The sequence below is a fragment of the Giraffa tippelskirchi genome, chromosome 12, assembly GCF_054371585.1.
Source record: "Giraffa tippelskirchi isolate mGirTip1 chromosome 12, T2T-mGirTip1v1.2.pri, whole genome shotgun sequence".
In the NCBI taxonomy this organism is placed as follows: domain Eukaryota; kingdom Metazoa; phylum Chordata; class Mammalia; order Artiodactyla; family Giraffidae; genus Giraffa; species Giraffa tippelskirchi.
The window spans coordinates 139,182,325-139,201,908 of record NC_137286.1 but is presented as its reverse complement, the minus strand read 5'-3'; the positions used below and the strand labels follow the sequence as shown (position 1 = coordinate 139,201,908).

The 19,584-nt window shown below is 44.8% G+C and overlaps 1 protein-coding gene across 18 annotated transcripts in view; it reads left to right on the top strand.

The window, feature by feature from the left end:
* Positions 1-19,584, top strand: part of DOCK9 (dedicator of cytokinesis 9) — a 355,717-nt gene that overhangs the window by 225,298 nt on the left and 110,835 nt on the right. For all 18 annotated transcript variants that reach the window (XM_081548917.1, XM_081548909.1, XM_081548910.1 and 15 more), the window contains 7 exons: positions 2,703-2,818; positions 9,216-9,353; positions 9,472-9,654; positions 11,181-11,294; positions 11,415-11,630; positions 13,138-13,195; positions 14,740-14,846. In XM_081548917.1, the coding sequence (XP_081405043.1) occupies positions 2,703-2,818; positions 9,216-9,353; positions 9,472-9,654; positions 11,181-11,294; positions 11,415-11,630; positions 13,138-13,195; positions 14,740-14,846 (932 nt within the window). The remainder of the gene's footprint in view (positions 1-2,702; positions 2,819-9,215; positions 9,354-9,471; positions 9,655-11,180; positions 11,295-11,414; positions 11,631-13,137; positions 13,196-14,739; positions 14,847-19,584) is intronic.

Below are 19,584 nucleotides of genomic sequence, written 5' to 3'. Positions count from 1 at the left end.
CGGCGACCACCTGTTAGAGTTTCCCTCATACACTGCTCTGTTCCAGGCCTTAAGACAGGCTGTCTCCACGGGGGTGTCTGTTGGCAGATTGTCCAGTCAGTCTGTGTCACTCAGACAGCGTCCTGTGCTGCCACTTATTTTCAGGAATGATTCAGTAACACTAGCTTAGGAATCCTACTGATTTTTGAGACGAAACTGTTTTAAAGAAAAGCAAAAGGCATCACTGACTCAATAGACATGAGTTTGAGCAAACTCCAGAAGTTTGGTGAAGGACAAGGAAGCCTGGCATGCCGCAGTCCATGGGGTCGCAAAGAGTCGGACATGACTCGCAACTCAACAACGACAAATTATAACCAATTGTAGCTAAAAGAACTGCATCTTTTATATGATTCAGACACAGGCAGACAGACTTTATATGAATTTGACTCTTATTCTGAAAGAGATTAGATAGCCAGTGTAATGGCATATGGGTGGTGTATTATAGTAGCTTAGAGAAATTTTGTCATTAATTAGCGTGGCTCATTGATAATGAATGTTTTTAAAAATCACACATTCACAAATTACAATTCCTGAATCGTTCTAGACATTCAGCTAGATAAAAGTAAACTCTGTTGGACCTCTTCAGTGTGTAGACCGTCTCATCTGTAATGATCAAACTCAGATACACTTATCCAACAGTTTATCTAGAAAGAGAAAAGGATCGTTCTGTGCAGAGAATACAGTTCATCACCAAAGCAAGTGCCTTGTTACAGGCTAACTCAGATTCTAAAACTTCATCTGGGGTAAATGGCAGCCCTCAGAATATCACCCGTGTGATAATTTTTGGTTGGTCTGATAAAAGGTGTTGTATTTGTGTTTTTTTTTTTTTTGTCCTCTCTCGCCCTGGTTTGTGATCATTGTAACAATAATCACCAGTTTGTTTTCCTCTTTTTGTTGGCTCTGTATCTCACCAAACAAACCTTGCCAGATGAGGAAATGCCTTGGCTTACAAGGGCAGTTCAATGAATATTAGTTCCAAAAAATGTCTATCTTTCTTTCTGCTGGATTTCTGGCCCCCAAAAAGCAGAAATAAAAAGAAACAGAGTTAGTGGCATTGTACTAGTGCCAGATGTGTTCCGTAGCTTCGGTAAGGACACGATGACTCTGTCGCAGTGTGAAAATGAGGCAGGCTCCGCAAAACCACCATTTTCAAAGCCAAACAAAGTTGGATGAAAACACATAATAGTTTTTATTAAGTCATAACTTTAAAAAGCAACTTAGAAGCTTTTTGTAGCCTTTCAAAATTTTCTGACATTTATTAAAGTCAGAAAAACATCATGCTAGTTACTTTCTTTTATCTTTATAATGGAGATTATCATACAGTGACCTGGATAAGGGACTTGGAGTGTAGTTTCTGGGTTTTTTCCCATTACTAGCCTCCAGAAAACTCTCTAGGCTTTCTGTACTTCATTTTTCTGATCTGTGTACAAAATGTCCTCCTCTCTGGAGTATTAAGAAAATTACCTACATAGTAAATGTTGATTGGTTTTGCTCCTTGGAGAAAGACATTACATGATGTTTTATTATATTGCCATCTTTCTTTGTAATCTAGATCAATACCGTAACATCTTTGCATCCCTATATATATTTCTGCTAATGCATTACCATTTCATAATTTAATATCTCAAATTATATGTCAAACTACATTTATATCAGTACTAAATGGATTTTATAGCCACATACAGAAGAAATCAGTTTGTATTTAAATTATGATTCTTCAAGTCTCTTCCTTTTCTTAAACATTTCTTTCAGTCATAGTGGCTTTCATGCTTTTTATTAAAGCAAGTAGAATACTACTAGCGGTACAGTCAACTCTTGGTTATCACTCGTGACTCTAGCTGATAAAACAAATCTTTATGTTATTGACTTGAGACATCCATAGCATTCACTATGTGCCAGGCACTATTCCATGAGCTTCACAACTATTAACTAATTTAATGGCCACCACAACCCTTTGAGGGTAGGTGCTGTTATTATCCCCATTCTATAGATGAGGAAACTGAGGTAGAAAGCGGTCACATAACTTGCCCAAGGTCACACAGCTAGTAAGGGGCCGAGCTGGATTCATTGACCAGCATCCTGACCCTCAGCTCATTTTCCTTCCCTTTCCTTCCCTAATTAAGCTGCTGCCTCCTCTTGTGTATGGAAGCTTCAGAGACCTCAGCCTCCTTCAGTTCTCCACTCCCCACCCCATCCTAACAACTCAGACAAGTGGCTCAACTGAGTGACCTCCAGTCCAAGTACCAGTCCTGGCTCCCCTGTTTACCAGCTGTGTGACTTAAGACAAGTTTTAGCCCTTCTGTGCCTCCATTTCCTTATCTGCAGAAAGGGTTTAATAAGTGTACACATTTCATGGGGCTACCGAGGGATTAATGAGATGATCCGTGTGAAGTTCACAGAATCATGGCTGGCACATAGCAAGTGCACAATGCATGTTTGTCGCTGTTACTCCCTGTCCAGAGTGGAAAAAGAGTCATAATGGAATGGAAACATTATTAGTACCCCCTTTTCCCCACCCACCAAAAAAAAAAAAAAAGGCCAACAGGGAGATAAGGCCCTGAAGGAAGCCTTCTGGAAATAATCAAAAGTTGACTGTGACTATACCGTCTGCCAGCCTGTGCTCTGCAGCCGCCGACAGTGACCTTGTGTTATGATCCATGCAGGCTACGGCCACTCGGACGCTGATGTTCTCCACCAGTCGTTACTTGAAGCCAATATTGCTACTGAGGTGTGCCTGACGGCGCTGGACACCCTCTCTCTGTTCACACTGGCGTTTAAGGTTTGTATTGAACAGCTGTTCATGGTCAGAGCCTTTTTGAAACTCATTTTTTGCTTATTTAGCTGAACCAGCAAGAACTTCTTACGTTGCATTTTTACTGCAACAACTCTTTTTGCCCCTGTAAGGAAGCCATCAATCCTTAAATTCCCTTAGTGAAAGCATTCCACAGTTAATGACCCCAATTCCCTGAAATGTAATACAGCTTAACTGGTCAGAGTGTGCTGCCTGCTTGCGACTGGTAGACACAGGCTTTGGCGAGGTTAACCCTTGGCCAGGTGAAAGCATTTACCAGGAACGTGGCTTTGCTCTGCCTTAAAGGATGATAAATACAGGAGCTTAATCAGGCATTTCTACCTCCACTGTCTTTAAACATATCCAAATGTGGTAGCAATTAAAATTAAATGTTTATATGTAGAGGTGTGTGCTCAGCTGCTCAGTTGTGTCTGACTCTTTGCTGTCCCATGGACTGTAGCCTGCTAGGCTCCTCTGCTCATGGGATTTTCCAGGCAAGAATACTGGAGTGGGTTGCCATTTCCTACTCCAGAGGGTCTTCCCAACCCAGGGATCAAACCCACTTCTCCTGCATTAGCAGGTGGATTCTTTACCACTGAGCCATGTGGGAAGCCCATACATAGAGGAGCAATATGTAAAAACACATTCACCTTTTCAATTTTTTTTTATCTGTTACTAAATTAAATGATAGAACATTTCAGGTATAGAGAATAAAAACTGGTCTTGGTCTTGTCTTTAGGTTGTAGTGAGTCGCATTCTCACAGGTAAAGACAATCTCTTCAGCCACTCTCGTGTTTAGGGACCTACCCCTTCCCATTCTTGCTCAGTGACTACTTTGGTTTCCAGGGAGACTGAGTTAGTGTTAATATGCTCTGAATATGAAAACAGCATGTTTATTTGCAAGGCAATTTGGGAAACATACCCAGAGGCATTCTGTGCTTTACTCATCTTGTCTTCTCTTGAAGCACATTCCCCTATTACGCAGAGTAAAGATAGTTACCGGCCGTCACATTGCTTTATTATAATTTACCTTTGTTCTTAGCATTCGTGCTACCCATGTCCCCAGGAAGTGTCATCACTAGGAACCCAGCTGAGAGATAAGGAAATGTTGATCCCTAGGATGAGGATGGGGGCAGCCGTGTCTTATGTGGAGCCTGACCCCAGTGATTCTTGGTTGTGGTCCCCCAGCTGGCAGCAGCTGCAGGCCCTGGAGGTTGTTAGAGATGCAGATTCTTGGGTCCTGCCTGACCGAATCCAACCCTGGGAGTGAGACGTAAACAGTACGGCTGAGGACCACTGCTGTACTAAAACCACATTTTGAGCCGCTTTCTGTTTTCTTTTGGAGATTTTTAAGTAACAGTTCTTATATAATTAGGCAGTGAAATTTGTAATATATTTGCCCCATGCATATGTATCCATGCTAGCTGATGAGCTCAGATGCATCTGTAAGGTCAGAAGAGCAGTTGGGACGCTTTCTTCCTCTGTCTCCTGGGCCCCAGCGTGTAAATGAGCAGGAAGCCCCAGGGCTGCACAGCAGGTGTGGTCTGGCCCCGCAGGCAGGTGAGGGCACACGCAGCACAGGTGTGGTCTGAGAGCGTCATGAAATCAGTGATGGTTTCCTTACTACTGCTCAGCCTGCAGTTCATCCTCAGCCTCCTTTAAATCACCTGCTTCATATGAAAGAAGATCCTTGGTCAAGGTTCCCAGGTCTCCAGTGTCTGGCCACTGTTAAATTAATAGGTTCTGACTCGAGAGAAACAACATCTAATGGTCTCTGATTGAAATCTGATTGTGACATTTGTTGGGTGACCATCTTTGGGAAAAGTCACTTCATGTCTCCAGACCTAAGTAATCTCATTTGTAAGACCGAAAAAGTAGGATCTGCCTCCCAGGGCTGTTGTAAGTTACAGCGAGATGACCCCTGGAAGGGCCGAGCACTCTGCTGATACACACCGGGCTCCAGGACACGTGGGATCAGGCAGTTGTACAGAAACACTGTGGGCTTCAAGGCCCAGGCGCACCATTAGCCAGATGTTAGGCCTTGGGCAGGTCTCCTTGACATCTGTGAGCCCCGATTTCCTTCCTTAGAACATGCCAGTTAGGCCTACTGTGTCATGAATTGATACGAAGTATCCAGAAACATCTACCCTGTGTTTGGCACGCAGCAGGAGCTCAAATGTTGACTCTAGTTTAGCAAGCACTTTCCACTGTGCTCATGCCTTCCTGGTCCTCATAGTAAAGGATCTGATTCCTCAGACACACAGGCAAGTTTGAGTTTTAGGGCTGAGGTGGCCTCTGTCAAGGTCTGTATGCCTCTGTGCAAAAATCTTTGTTTAAAGCTCAGCACATACACACACATCCATTAAAAAATGGGAAGATGGGCGAATCTTACGGCCTTAAAGGGTGTCGTGGCAAGCAGTAGGTCCACAGTAGTACCCAGTGTAGGTCCACCAGGCCCACTGGTGCAGCAGGCCCTGGGATCCTGTGTAGATATTTACTCAGCTGAAGCATCACTCAGAGCCTATCAGAAAAATTAAATTATTATATTGAGTTAGTTGACATAACTGTTTGCAGAAAGTGATCTTCGACAAATGGAGCCCCATCATTACTGAGCCTCTTAAATGACCACATCTTATAAGTTGCCCAAGGCAATCAAGAAATCACATTCTAAATAAGAGGAAATGTTTGAAAAGATTTAAGCCCAGAATCCCAGTTTATTATATTATATTAGCTTCCTGCTGTTTACTTAGTGCCTTCTGTCTTCAGCGTCAGTCCTCACAACAGCCTGGCCCATAGAGCTGCTTATCCTTTTTACAGATGAGGACATTGAGGCTGAGATGGGTTAGGAAATTTGCCCAAGATCACTACACAAGTGACATGTCAAGCCCTTGTTCTCCGCTCAGTCAGTCGTGTACATGGGGTGGAGGGGTGGAGGGGGAAAGGAACTGAGCTGGGTGAGGGTCAAGGTAGTTGAATGACCTCCCATACAGAAAAAAGGAAATGACCAAGCACCGACTAGATGCTGGTACTGTGTGGGCACTTTCACATAGGTTATCTAATTCATAAAAGATGTGTTTTGTAAACCAGGGTAGTTGTATGCAGAAAAATACACTTCTTCTCTGGCTGTTTTAAAATGTCTGTTAATACAGTCCCAAACCAATGCTAGGAAGATCCCCTGGAAAAGGGCATGGCAACCCACTCTGTATCCTTGTCTGGAGAATTCCACAGACAGGGGAGCCTGGCAGGTTACAGTCCATGGGGTCACAGAGTCAGACACGACTGAGTGACTTTCACTTGCAAACCAATGATAACCTTTAAATACTTGATAATACTTTCAGTATACTTACAAATTTAATCCAAAAATGTATTTTAAGCAATTCCACATGATGCCTTTTCTTGATTTGAGGTGCATGGTGAGAACCAGGACATTCTAAGAAGGATCACAGTACATGGCCAGGGTGGGGAACACGTGGATAGTGGGGGTCAGCTAGGGAGACTGGGGTCTACTTTACAGAACCGTGAGCCTGGGGTTCAAGTCGTCTTGGTGACTGGCAAGCCTCTGTAACAGAGACATCTCTTCTCTAAACTAGATTTTTATAATCAGTGTTTAGATGAAAATAAAGCCATATGGAAGAACGTAGCTGTCTTAAATAACACGGTTCCAGATATCTCATTTTGGTATCTGAGGTTTAAATGTTTCTCCTGTTCCTGGCTCTTTAGAAATTCCAGATATTGCATGTTTGTTCTCTGAAAGGCCCATTTCTCTTAGGAGGCTGTGTGACAACAAACTTGAATCCACATCAGACAATTCCTGAGAGCTGTTTGTAACCTCTGTTCCACCTTATTGCTAGAAATACGTCACGCCTTTCTTATTATTCTAACATCTCGTCTAGTTTTCTCAATGAAATTCTCCCATCTTCAGTAAAATCTATAGGGAGATAAAGGTAGAAATGAGATCCTCCATTGTTATCTGTGGTTATTTATAAATGGAAAAATGAAGGTGATTTTTGTTTTCCTTTTTTTTCCCTTCTCTGGGTCTTTCTGAATGTTCAAAGATTTTTATGTTTAGTATCTATAGTACTTTCTAATAAGAAAGAAAGAGACACACAAACAGAGAAGAAAATAGGAAGGCACCTGGGAAAGTGGGGTGTGTTAGGATGAAAGGCCCTTCACCCCTTTAAATGAGCAGTTAAGTATATCTTGGTGTGAGTTTCGACTCTGTTCTTCAAGCAACTTTTGCGATCAGAGCCCAGGAAGACTAAATCCTAAAAATGGGAAGCAAAAACCTTGACCCGAGGAGAGAGAAAGGAAGTTTAACTCCAGTGGTAAGAACTTGAAGACAGGCCAATTCAGAACAAGACCAGAGGTCTTCGTCATTTTTGTACAAACCATCTCTCCCAGAAGAGTGCTAAGAAAATAAAAGCTCACATCCAGGTTCATGCAAGCCTTCCTCCAGCCGTAATTAGGAAGGGCTGTGGCTCTGGGTAAAAGCACTGCTCACAAACAGCAAACCGTGTAAGCAGTTCCCCGAATGCTAAAAACAGCCTCTTTTTTTTGTTTGTTTTTTCTAGTTGGTGAACAGCTGCTCATGGTTGAGAATTACATCATATTCAGTTAATTAAGTCATATTTTCTGCTCATTAAATTGTTTCTCTTTCTTCACACAATGGAATTCAATGCTGTCTCTCAGTATTTCATGATATAAAGATCACTGGATTCCAGGTGTCCTGCCAGCTGTGAATACACCTGTGAGTCACTGGACCTATAAAAACAAAACTTATTCCTTGAGTTAAACTTTTTCTCCAACAATAAGATGAGGTGAATCTCAAAACTATTATTCCAGCCATAATTTGCTGTGCAACAGAACTGTCTGGACGTAAGTCATCTCTGCTCATTCGCTAAATCGTAAGATTGGTTTCAGGTATTGGCCTCTGGACTTTTTTTTTTTTAATGACAATCATTTTTGCCTACTTTTACAAAATGCACACATTCTCCCAAAAGCACACCTTCGTCTTGACAGGCCTGTCTGTATTTGAAGAGGCAGGTCTCCAGTGTCACACGCTGTCGTGGCTGCATGCTGGCCTCTAGCTGGACAACACGTTTGTCTACTGTACACGTTCAGCAATCTTTGGGAGTTTTAGCGAGCCAGGTTTTTGTGGTGTTGAATCAGTATGGCTTTGCTGCTGGTGGGAGGAAATCATGAAAAACAAAGAGAAGAAATTAGTGATGGCCCTCTTGCCACTTACTGAACAAATCAGAGGGTACATCAAATACTCCCTATGTATGCTTAGCCACTCAGTCATGTCCAACTCTTTGCAACCCCATGGACTATAGCCTGCCAGGCTTCTTTGTCCATGAAGATTCTCCAGGCAAGAATACTGGAGTGGGTTGCCATGCCCTCCTCCAGGGGATCTTCCCAACCCAGGGATCGAACCCAGGTCTTTTGCATTGCAGGTGGACTCTTTACAGTCTGAACCACCAGGGAAGCCCAGATACTCCCTATACTTGACCTCAAGTCTTCACAGTAGCTCAGTTTTAGGGTCACTGTTTCAGGGATGAGAAGGACCAGGCTCGGTTTACCTGCAAATCCATACACAGGAGTGCGTGCTAAGTCACTTCAGTCGTGTCCAACTCTTTGTGACCCCGTGGACCATAGCTCGCCAGGCTCCTCTGTCCATGGGATTCTCCAGACAAGAATACTGGAGTGGGTTGCCATGCCTTTCTCTAGGGGATCTTCCCGACCCTGGGATCGAACCCACATCTCTTAAGTCTCCTGCTTTGGCAGGCAGGTTCTTTACCACTAGTGCCACTTGGAAAGCACACAGGAGAAACAGTGCCTGACCGAAGCCCACGCATTTTCGCCCTCACTAGACTGCCTGGTGGATGATCCATGGCTTCACAGAGTGCCTGAGAGCCTGCAGTGGGCGAGAAAACCCAGCCCTCACTGATAGGGGATCTGTTTCATATACCTCACTTCAGTATTTTTCCAGCCCGTTCATTAGCCAATACCTGTAACGACTCTTCTCTGCTGGAACTGAGGTGTCACAAACCTTACCTCTGTATCAGTTGCTGGGCACAATAAAAATAAGTCAATAAATGAAGCCCAGTCAATACTGAGATACTGTGGTCCTTTAAACCATACCACAGTTTGCTGGGAACTTTTAAAATTAGTCCCTCCCTTAGTAGAAAAGGCATAAATTTATTGACAAGCTTATTTGTACTACAGGAGACTTCTGTGATCTCCTAGAAGGTTCCTGGCAAGTTTGTTTAAATTATAAGTTGTCCTAGTACCTGGAAAATACAACCTTTGAGGCTGGCGGTTACGTGAAACCTGTTAGCGAAGTCTGGCATGTCGAACTGACCAGGCTCTTCTCCTGTGTTTTAAGAACCAACTCCTGGCTGACCATGGACATAATCCCCTCATGAAGAAAGTTTTTGACGTCTACCTGTGTTTTCTTCAAAAACATCAGTCTGAAACGGCTTTAAAACACGTCTTCACCGCCTTAAGGTCATTGATCTATAAGGTACGTGGTCTTATCCGGGGAGGTCGTCCGCGATTATCACCCGTTCTCTGTCCCCCTGGGGCTGAAGGGGGCGCCAACTAACCTCTCTGGGCCCATTTGCTTCCTCATGTCCATCTAGTTTCCCTCAACATTCTACGAGGGGAGAGCGGACATGTGTGCGGCCCTGTGCTACGAGATCCTCAAGTGCTGCAACTCCAAGCTGAGCTCCATCCGGACCGAGGCCTCCCAGCTGCTTTACTTCCTGATGAGGAACAACTTCGACTACACCGGCAAGAAGTCCTTTGTCCGCACCCATCTGCAGGTGCGTGTGCTTTAGCTTTCCAGGACACGTGCGCCCTGCGGAATTCTGCTTCAGCAGGAAAACCGTGCGTGTCAACGTTTACCAAGTTACCTCGGTGTAAGTTCTGAACGGTCTGGTCGCAAGACAGAAAACTCAAATGTCACATTTACTCGTTTGGTTTATTTCATCCTCCACGTTGTAAGATTTGGGCCCAGGACGTGTTTCTGTTGGTAAATTGACATTTAAGTATTGAGTCAGGACTGGACTGACGGAAATTACATTGAGTCAGGATGTACAGAACCTATGAGAGGATTCCTCGCGGTAAACATCTCAGGTAAGACACAGAGAGCCCAAAGTAGTCCTTTTCTGTAGTCCATCTGTCGACACACCTGCCATTTCTCCAGAGTTAAAATGCGCCAAATTCCCTGCCCTGTAAACCGTGCCTGATATGAGGGGTCTTAGGTATTTTTGTCGACCCTCTTTTTCTACAAACACATACAGGAGTGTCTTCTCTGTCTCTGTACTTATTCCTTTTTGGAAACAAGTATTTATCATTTGCAAACTACACGCTAGGATTCCTGGGGGCCAGGAACAAAGCAGGACCCTCTCCTGGCCCAGACAGGGTGTGGCCATGCCCTGGAGGACAGGCAGACCCCGAGGCTTTTGTGCTGTGTGCCCAGGGCCCTAACAGGAGAACTTGAGTGCACCAAGGAGCAGGCTAGAGGCTTCCCAGGGGGTGTGAAGGATGAACAGGGGGTTAGGGGTGAGCGTGTTCCAGGCCATGAATGAGAAAGGGCCCAGCCAGGGAACTGGAGAAGGTCTGCACAATAGAGTTGAGAATGTGGAGGCATCATTGCATATTCAGGGGGATCACCTGGACTCCAGACTGAGAAAGGATCAGGAAGTCAAGGCCTGAGCTTGGAAGACCTTGGGGAAACCATGTCAAGTCTAGGCCAGAGAGGATGGAGTCCGGGGTCATGGTGAGGTTGGAAAGAAGAGGAGACTGTGTTGACAGTCCTTAGTGATGGATTGTACCTGGCTGTGGTGCAGGAAAGGGGGGATAGGTTGCAGGTTAGTTGAGTAACTAGAACAAGACAGTGCAAATATAGACCCCCTAAAAGACAGATCCCCCCTGCCATGGTTAATATGTGTATGTTTTAATAATAAATGCAATGGATCATCCACTTTTGAATACTGAGCCCATATGAAATCCAAGCCAAAACCAGAGAAGTAAATAATAAGGTCTCCATGTCTGTTAGAGGTGATCCATAATTATCCAAGTAACACGGGCTCATCTGCTTCTCATTCCTCTACACTCGCCTGGTCAGCATTTTGCTGTACAAACAAAAGACACAAGGAGAGCAGAGTCACCTTCTGGAATAATTCATGGCAGCGGGTCGGGAATGACTCAGATGCTGTTTCCCACACTGGAGCGACCCCTGCTCACAGGTTCCCCATCCCCATGCACATCATAACCCAAGTCAGGGGCCGAGCCAGGGGATTCCTGTGAAGGTGAATTGATTGGCTCACGTTTGTGTGTCCCTCAGATCGTTATTTCTGTCAGCCAGTTGATAGCAGATGTTGTTGGCATCGGGGGAACCAGGTTCCAGCAGTCCTTGTCTATCATCAACAACTGCGCCAACAGTGACAGGCTCATCAAGGTGGGTGGCCCGGTGCTGTTTTTTTTTTTTAACCCCCCGAGACCCAGCCTCATCTTCTGGTAAGCGCGTGCAGACAGATGACAGCTGAAAGCCCATGTCCTCCCTCCACCCTTGTTCCAGCACACCACCTTCTCCTCGGACGTGAAGGACTTGACCAAAAGGATCCGCACAGTTCTGATGGCCACGGCCCAGATGAAGGAGCACGAGACCGACCCCGAGATGCTGGTGGATCTCCAGTACAGCCTGGCAAAGTCCTATGCCAGCACCCCCGAGCTCCGGAAGACGTGGCTAGACAGCATGGCCCGGATCCACGTCAAGAACGGGGACCTGTCCGAGGTAGACCCACATGCCTGTCCATCCAGGCTTTTTGAGAAAACGAGTTATGCCCCACTCATTGAGATTATGAGAGAAACTACCCAGAAATTCCAAGAAGCCAGTTAAAAGCATGTGATACTCCTAGATAGTCATTTAGCATTTTTACAGTTTAGAACGTCATAAGGGGATTTCTCTGGCACAAGAGCATTGTTTGCGAGCTCTTAGAAGACACCCGTGCTCACACAGGTGCCTGCTAGTGCAGGTGAGCTCAGCTTCTGCATCAGAACTCCTCTCCTGATCTAAAATGCAACTATTTTATGATAAAATGAGATTTTCCTGATACAGAAGTCAGTTGGGGCATGGCCTTTTCCTCTTCGACGTAGTGGTTTTGTCTGTGAATGCAGCAGGGGTCAGAGCTGCCCCGGGTGCAGAGCCCACGGCTCAGTAAGCGACAGCATGGCAGGTGCGGAGGTGGGGTGTGTGGACTTCGAGGAGACTGGCTCCCATATCCAGCATTGACTAGTTCGGCGACACTGAGCCTGTTCTTAACCCTGCTGTGTCTCAGTGACATCATCTGTAAAATGGGGGCAGTTAAGGACAATGATGGGCTGTAAGGCAGGTTCTCTTCATGTTCCCACGAAAACTCTGCTCAGGGTTCATGCCCGTGGCATTTAGGTGTGATCAGTAGAACGACCAAAGAAATATGCTTTTACTTTTAAACATGCTAATTGCTTAAATTAGTGAAAATGTATCCTACACCTGAAAAGTGTATGTAGCAATTCTTCCTTTTTGATTATTCAGAGTACATTCTGTTTGATCAGAAGTTTCATCTAAAATATCCATTAACCATAATAAAAATGAATGATGCACTTGTTAGTAGTAGTAATTTTTCTACCATTCTGACGAGAACCAGGGCTTAGGCATTAGAACCTTATAGAAGGTTCATTTCCAACAGCTATGTTTGATGTTTTATAAACCATGGCAACTTGGTTAAAAGAATTTATTTTTGTTTTTTCTTACATTTTAAAGGTGTTTATAATGTTATCCTTTGAACATTACATTACTTTCATTTAGAATTCTATTTTTGGAAAAAATTTATAACTTCATTGTTTTTTAGGTTGACAGAAAAATACATTAGCCCCTGAAGTTTGAGCAGTTCTCTCTGAATATAGGGATGCACATGCCTTTTCTTCAAGGGATCCTCTTATCCCTTTGAGAGAAATAATGCCAAAATTTTAGATATAGTAAGAAAAAATGCTTTTTAAAAATCTTTTATCTTTAATAAAAGTTTAATAATTCTAGGTAGAAATGGGCCTTACCAAGCTTGTTGCCATTCATCTGAATTCAGAGTTTCATAATTTCAATTTGTGTGAATTGTCCCACTTCTTTCTATAGGTAAGATGTCAGCCATTAGGAGCACTAGCTGATGCCTTGAAATCTAACATAAGTACATATAGTCATTAGGTTTCTGATGGTGAGCTTTGTGCGTTATAACTGGTGATTCTGAAGCATGTGTCTTTTACTATAGGCAGCAATGTGCTATGTCCATGTCACAGCCCTGGTGGCAGAATATCTCACACGGAAAGGTAAGAAATAATTCTGTGTTTTGTGAAATAATTGTAAAATTTTACAAAGCAGCAAAGACAAGCGAGAGCCATTCAGAAGGATTTGAGGTGGAGGATCTGTGTGTGTTTGTGTGTGTGTGTGTGTGTACACACTATATTGTTGTTGTTTAGTCACTTAGTCATGTTTGACTCTTTGCAACTCCATGGACTGTAGCCTGCCAAGCTCCTCTGTCCGTGGGATTTCCCAGGGACGAATGCTGGAGTGGGTTGCCATTTCCTTATATACTCATTGTTTTTTTTAATTCGCTGATTGACATTTGCTTGACTTGGTAGGCACCGCAAAAATGCAAAACAAAAGTAGGTGGTATGTTGTCATATAACCTCTTGCTAATAACTCCATCTTGCAAAAACTAGTTAATGAGCTTTGCCTCCCGGCGTTCCTGGCTGGCCGGTCTCCAGCTGGAGAGATTTTATTTTCCCTGAAGGTAGTTCCCTGGAACTGTTTATCCATCATACGGCAGCTGTAGCAGGAGGTCATCAGACAGCATTTTCTGGAGCACAGCCCGGTTGGCTCTGTCGTGTGAGGAGGCAGCCCGCAGGCTGGGACCTTGCCTCCCCATGGAAGGAGCGGGTGGGAGTGTGTGCTGCGCCCTTGTGTGTAAGGGCTGGTTCCCACGTCAGCAGGCTGCAAGTTCTCTCATGGCTCCTCTGCTCAAACACCTGTTGCTCATCTCCACTTCCCCATTGAGAACACAGGGCTTTCAGAAAAGCCGGCTGTGCTCCTGTGTACTGGAGCACAGCTGCACCCGGTCTGGCTGAACCCTGCACCATGTGAAGAATAATGTCAAGGCACTGCGGCCGCCAGGTTACCTCTTGGCGGACCACTTCCTGCAGGAGCAGGGCGAGTTCTCTCCAAGTTCTGGGTTACCCCCCAGTGAAGCGGGTGACATGACAGCTGGAAAGAAAGAGTTGTTTCTGAGCCTGTTTCTCTGACTGGCTTTGGCTCCTTCAATTTTCTTGGTATCTGAGCACGGGTCACCTTATCAAACTATTGTTGTTACTATATTTTACTGTTAATTTGATTCAGTGCCTATTTCAATTTATTTAAGGATTACATACGTTTTAATAAAGGTGGGTGAAAAAGGAAAAGGGATGAGAAAGGACTTCCCTGGTGGTCCAGTGGCTAAGATTCTGCGCTCCCAAGGCAGGGGCCCCCGGGTTCAATCCCTGGGTCAGGAAGATCCCCTGGAGAAGGAAATGGCAACCTACTCCAGTATCCACATGCCGCAACTAAGACCCAGCACAGCCAAATAAATAAATAAATTTTTTAAAGGGATAAGAAAAGGAAACAAGTTGAGGGTGGTGGTGAGGGTTAAATGCGAGGAAGCGAATGAAGGCAAGTGCCCAGTGGCCCCAAGGTTCCCTGTGGAAATGCTGGCGTGAGACACAAGATTTCAAGACTGGTTTTCATTCAGCCCAGAGACAAAACAGGGCAGGCAGCAGCCTCACGGTTCATCCACCTTCAGACGGATAACTCCAGCTGTCTCCTGCTCTCTCAATTCTAGGCATGTTTAGACAAGGATGCACAGCCTTCAGGGTCATCACCCCGAACATTGACGAGGAGGCCTCCATGATGGAAGACGTTGGCATGCAGGACGTCCACTTCAACGAGGTGAGGACCGCAGCCCACGGGGACTCGGGTCACCGAGAGTCTCAGGTGCTGCCATTCCCCACCCCTGCACCAAACCAAGGTTTTCTCTCTGCAGCTGCTGTGTGCACACTTTGCTCTAACTAAGATAATTCTCCAGAACACTGGCACAAGCTCCTGCCATTCCCCTTTCTTGGAACTCCTCCTTTCCTCTGGAGAGAATTTGTTGTTGTTGTTGTTTAGTTGCTCAGTTGTATCCAGCTCTTTTGCAACCTCATGGTCTGTATGTAGTCTGCCAGGCTCCTCTGTCCATGATTTCCCAGGCAAGAATACTAGAGTAGGTTGCCATTTCCTTCTCCAAGGGATCTTCCTGACCCAGGGACTGAACCCACAAGTCCCGCATTGGCAGGCAGATTCTTTACCACTAAGCCACAAGGGAAGGCCCAGAGAGAGTTTGACAGGCCGGTTAGTAGTGATGTAAGACTGAGAGCTTAAACTCTTGTGGTAAAAGGTCCACAATTTTGAACCATAAGTCATTCTTTTCAGCAATTAATTTCTCTGATTTATGGGGTTTATTTGTTTTAGTCTGACTTTTCAATCAGTGTCCCCAGACATGCAAGGCCATGAGAGGCCAGACTGGGCTTGGGGGCAGAGCAGCCTCTGTCCGCATCCTTGGATCCCTGCTTCCACTTTAGTGCTGTCCCCCAGGGCCTGTGCATCATGAATAGATAAGACCACCCTGTCCCACCCCCCAGAGAGACCAAAACATTTGACTTTAGATCATTGTAGCAATTTCTGCAAGTTTCTTGCCAAAGCGGGGTCCCCTTGCAGCCACTTCTCCGTGAGTAGACAGTTTTGAAATAAAGCTAGGTATCTGAAAAAAAGCCAGTTTTCTGCTACGTTCCCTGATTTTCTTCTTCCATGAGTGTCTGCCGGAACTTTTCACGTGTGCCTGCTTCCCCTCAACTTTAAAGCAAAATGAAACAGTCGGGAGAAAGCTTTTTAATCATGCCTTTCTTTTAAGGAAAAATAAAGTGGTCTGTTTCTTCACGTGGAGAGAAAGAACAGAGATAGGAGTAAACATCTTCTGCCTCTGTTGTAGTTGTTTTTAATGAGTGCAGGTCCTACTTAATGTCAGGACTTTTGATCATGTTCATGCCAGTAAGCAGGGCCCATGAGCAAACATCCTCCGTGACACTGACCATCCATGAATCAGCAGTTCTCAAAGTGTGGCCCTGAGGCCCCTGGGGTCCCCAGTAACCTTTCAGGAAGTCTTTGAGGTCCTTCCTTTTCCACCTGTCTCTGTGAGGCTGTATTTTCTTTGTCTACATCATCCAGAATAATATATTGAAGAGATTGAATGCAGAAGCAGAGGCCAGAATCCAGGCTTCTCCTGTGAAGCCAGACATTAGAGTGGCAAAAATGTAGAACAATGCTACTCTTCTTAATTTTTTTTTGAAAAATTTTTCCCATTAAAAACATTATTTTTGTTAACATGTAATTGGCTTATTATTATGAGTTTAAGTTAATGCATAAATATTTTTACATTTTTTCAGTGTTCACTCCTAATATTGTAAATATTGAGAGATAACACCCATATACATTAAAGTTCTCACCTATTTTTAAAGAATTCTCAATGATTTTTATGATAAATAAAAGGATCTTAAGCCTCAAAGGTTTAAGAACCACCATCAAAATTTCTGTGGTTTCAAATGACTCCCTAAATTAAAAATTAACCATGAGAAAGGAAAATAATATATTGAGTGATTTTACATTTAAAAATTAATTTTAGCCAAAATACGTAAAGTTCTCTTAAGTATGCTGAAGGGGGAAAAAAAAGCCAGTTGGTTATTACATGGTATTAATGATTCAACTGTCTCTCCACCTTGACATGCCTGGACCAATGATAGTTTTCAATTTTTCACTCTGACGTGTGACCCTGACCCTGAGCAACAAGGCCCACATGCTCTTGGCATTGAACTCTGCACTTCAAGGAGAGCTTGACTGGGTTTTTCCCTGAAAAGAAGCCTGAATGCATTGGCTCCTTGGAAGAACCACCCTTGTCCCCTGCCGCCCAGTCAGTTCTTTGGAGCACAGCACTTTTGTTTAGAATTTATGATAAGGAAAACAGCGATACCAAGAACAGCTAAAGATTTGAAAGTTAAACAGTTCTGAATAACCTGTCCTCAGGGATGATAAAATGAAGTTCAGGATGGCTCATCAGATTAAGTCATAGGCTGGAAGAGACTCAGGAGCATAGCCTAGGGAGTAGCCTAGGGAGTGAGCCCCGTGAAACCAAGGGCAGATTGATCGGGGAAATTTGTGAATGGCACCCACTCTGAGTAATAACTAAACATATGATGGGGAAAACTATATCAGCTCTTTTTCAGAATATGGATTTTTCCACCCTGTCCTCAAAGCATAAAGTTGGTAAATCTTTAACAAGGTCCATAGTCCATGACGATCTGTCACGATTAGGATGCAGCCCAGGGGGTTGTAAAGTCCCAAGCAAGCCCTGCACGTTAAGATGGAAACCAGCCAGCAATGAAAAAATAGTGTGTACCAAAAGTCACAACAATAGAAATTGCCATGTAACCGTTTTTGCCCTGGCCCTCAAGATGTTTCAAGAAAAAAGGGAAGTCGAATATCTCTGCCAGAGGAGTTTTGGGGAAAGCTGGTGGGAATGGCTGTGGAACAGCTTAATAAGAATCGTTGCCCTTGTAATCTGCATTATTAGATACATGTAAATACCTAAGATGTTCTCCTAATGTGATTTTAGAGACAGGAGCTAAAAATGCGCAATTCTCCTGGCAGGAGGCCTCAGATGAGCTTTTACTGGTAGCAGTTCGTCCTTTCTGACTCTGATCCAAATAGCAGACTCCCTCCCAGCTGTTTTGATTAAAGAGAAACAGCCCATTCCTGTTTACATTTTGTCTTACAAACCCGAGCCTATACAGATGGAAGCATTCTGTCTCCTGGGGTGTCTCAACTGCATACGACCCTCCCTCTTTATCCCATTCAGTCAGAGTTCCAGAAGGAAACCGCACACGCAGCAATGGGAACAGCTCTAACAAAGAGACTGTTTTGACAACTTTGATCAGGGTTTAGGGGAACTAGCAAAGAATACTGCAGAACCCTGGAGGTGGGCAGCAGCTGGCCTGCCACCATCCACCTGTGGGCTAAGGGTGGGGAGAGAGAAACCACACAGAGGGGGCTCCCCTGCCCAGGCTTAGTCCTGGCACGGGGGCAGGGAGGGAGGGAGCGACGGCCGCTCTCCCCCTCCTCCTGCCCACCAGTCTCCTGCTGGCCTGGCACTGGCTGAGCCCAGCCAGCAGACAGTGGACAAGGAGTCCAGCAGGCAGGCCAGCGGTCCTGGCGTGTCGGCCCCCACAGCACAGAACAAGGGAGAAACAGGACTAAGAGGGACTGCAGTGGGGAAATGGAAAATACAGTCCATCCTCGTTATTCTCTCAGGTGCTAAAATTGCCTTGTAACCCTCGCAAATCAACATGCGCTGAAGCGCTTTTGCAGTCATTTGGGGACCCTCACAGAGCTGCAAAAAGTTTAGAGCCCACACATTCCCAGATAAGGCTGAGCAAGTAACACTCTGCCTCCTTGTTCAGCTCCTGCTGTAAACAGGGGTCCTTGTTCAGCCTCAGAGTGTTGTACTAAAATGCTGTCCAGTGTTCCTGAGCTCAAGATGTGCCTGCCTTGTTGGATAAGCTCCATTCAGACAGCAGTGACAGTGCTTTTGGTCATGGGTTCAATGTTAATCATACAGCAGCAGTATGTGCTAAACTAGCTGTCTTTAAACAGAAACACATAAAACAAGCTTATGTACTAATCGATTGTCGAAATTTTATAACCCAAGCCTAACCCTATATTTCCCCGAGGAGTGGGGGTTCAGTGTTCACACATTCAGTGTTGGCGGTGACCTTGTAGAACATGACCACAGCAAATAATGAGGATCAACTGTTTGGCACATTCCAGTTCTGTTCCACAGACCAATAATGGTCACTGTTCACAGAGTAAGCACATGGGGTCAGCCAGGCAGGTCACGGCCTTGTATTAGCCAAACGGTCTCTATTCAGAAACAACAAGCATAAAACGTTTACACCTACAGAACATCCCAAGAGAGAGTTATCAACACAACACCTTCTATGGTTCCTCTGTTTCCGTCTCATCCAAGCTCAGTGACTTGTCTGTAACCCTGTAAGGGTCGTCTACGCATCTACTTTTCCATGACCGAGACTGTTCTTAGAACCATAAAAGCTATATGGCATATCTTCATTTTCACAAGGATTCTCCAAGTTAGTAGCAGTAGGGAACCTGTCCCACAGAACTTATCTAACTACTCTCCCTTGGCTCATACCAGGACATACCACCCTGTTTCACGTTGCAAGGATTTCCCAAGCTTCCTTGTGCTGGAGACACAGGTGGACATGATGCAGCCCCTGCCCCCAGCACACGGCCCAACTTCTGATGCTTTGTTGCCTTTGAGGAGAAACACCCAAACCACAATCTGAACTGAAAGTTGTCTCAGTTCTCTGTGGCCTGGAAATGTCTAACATCTACGTGTGTCGATTTGTTCCATAAACTAGCTGTGTGCCATGTGCTGACCCAGGGGCATAGAAGAGGGGTGCCTGCCTCAGAAAGTTTCACCTGGTATGACAGTCCTCAAGCTTTAGCGTGCTTAAAACTTACTTAGATTTCTGTCACAAATCCAGATCCCCATCCCCACCCATCCCCAGATCCAGTTGGG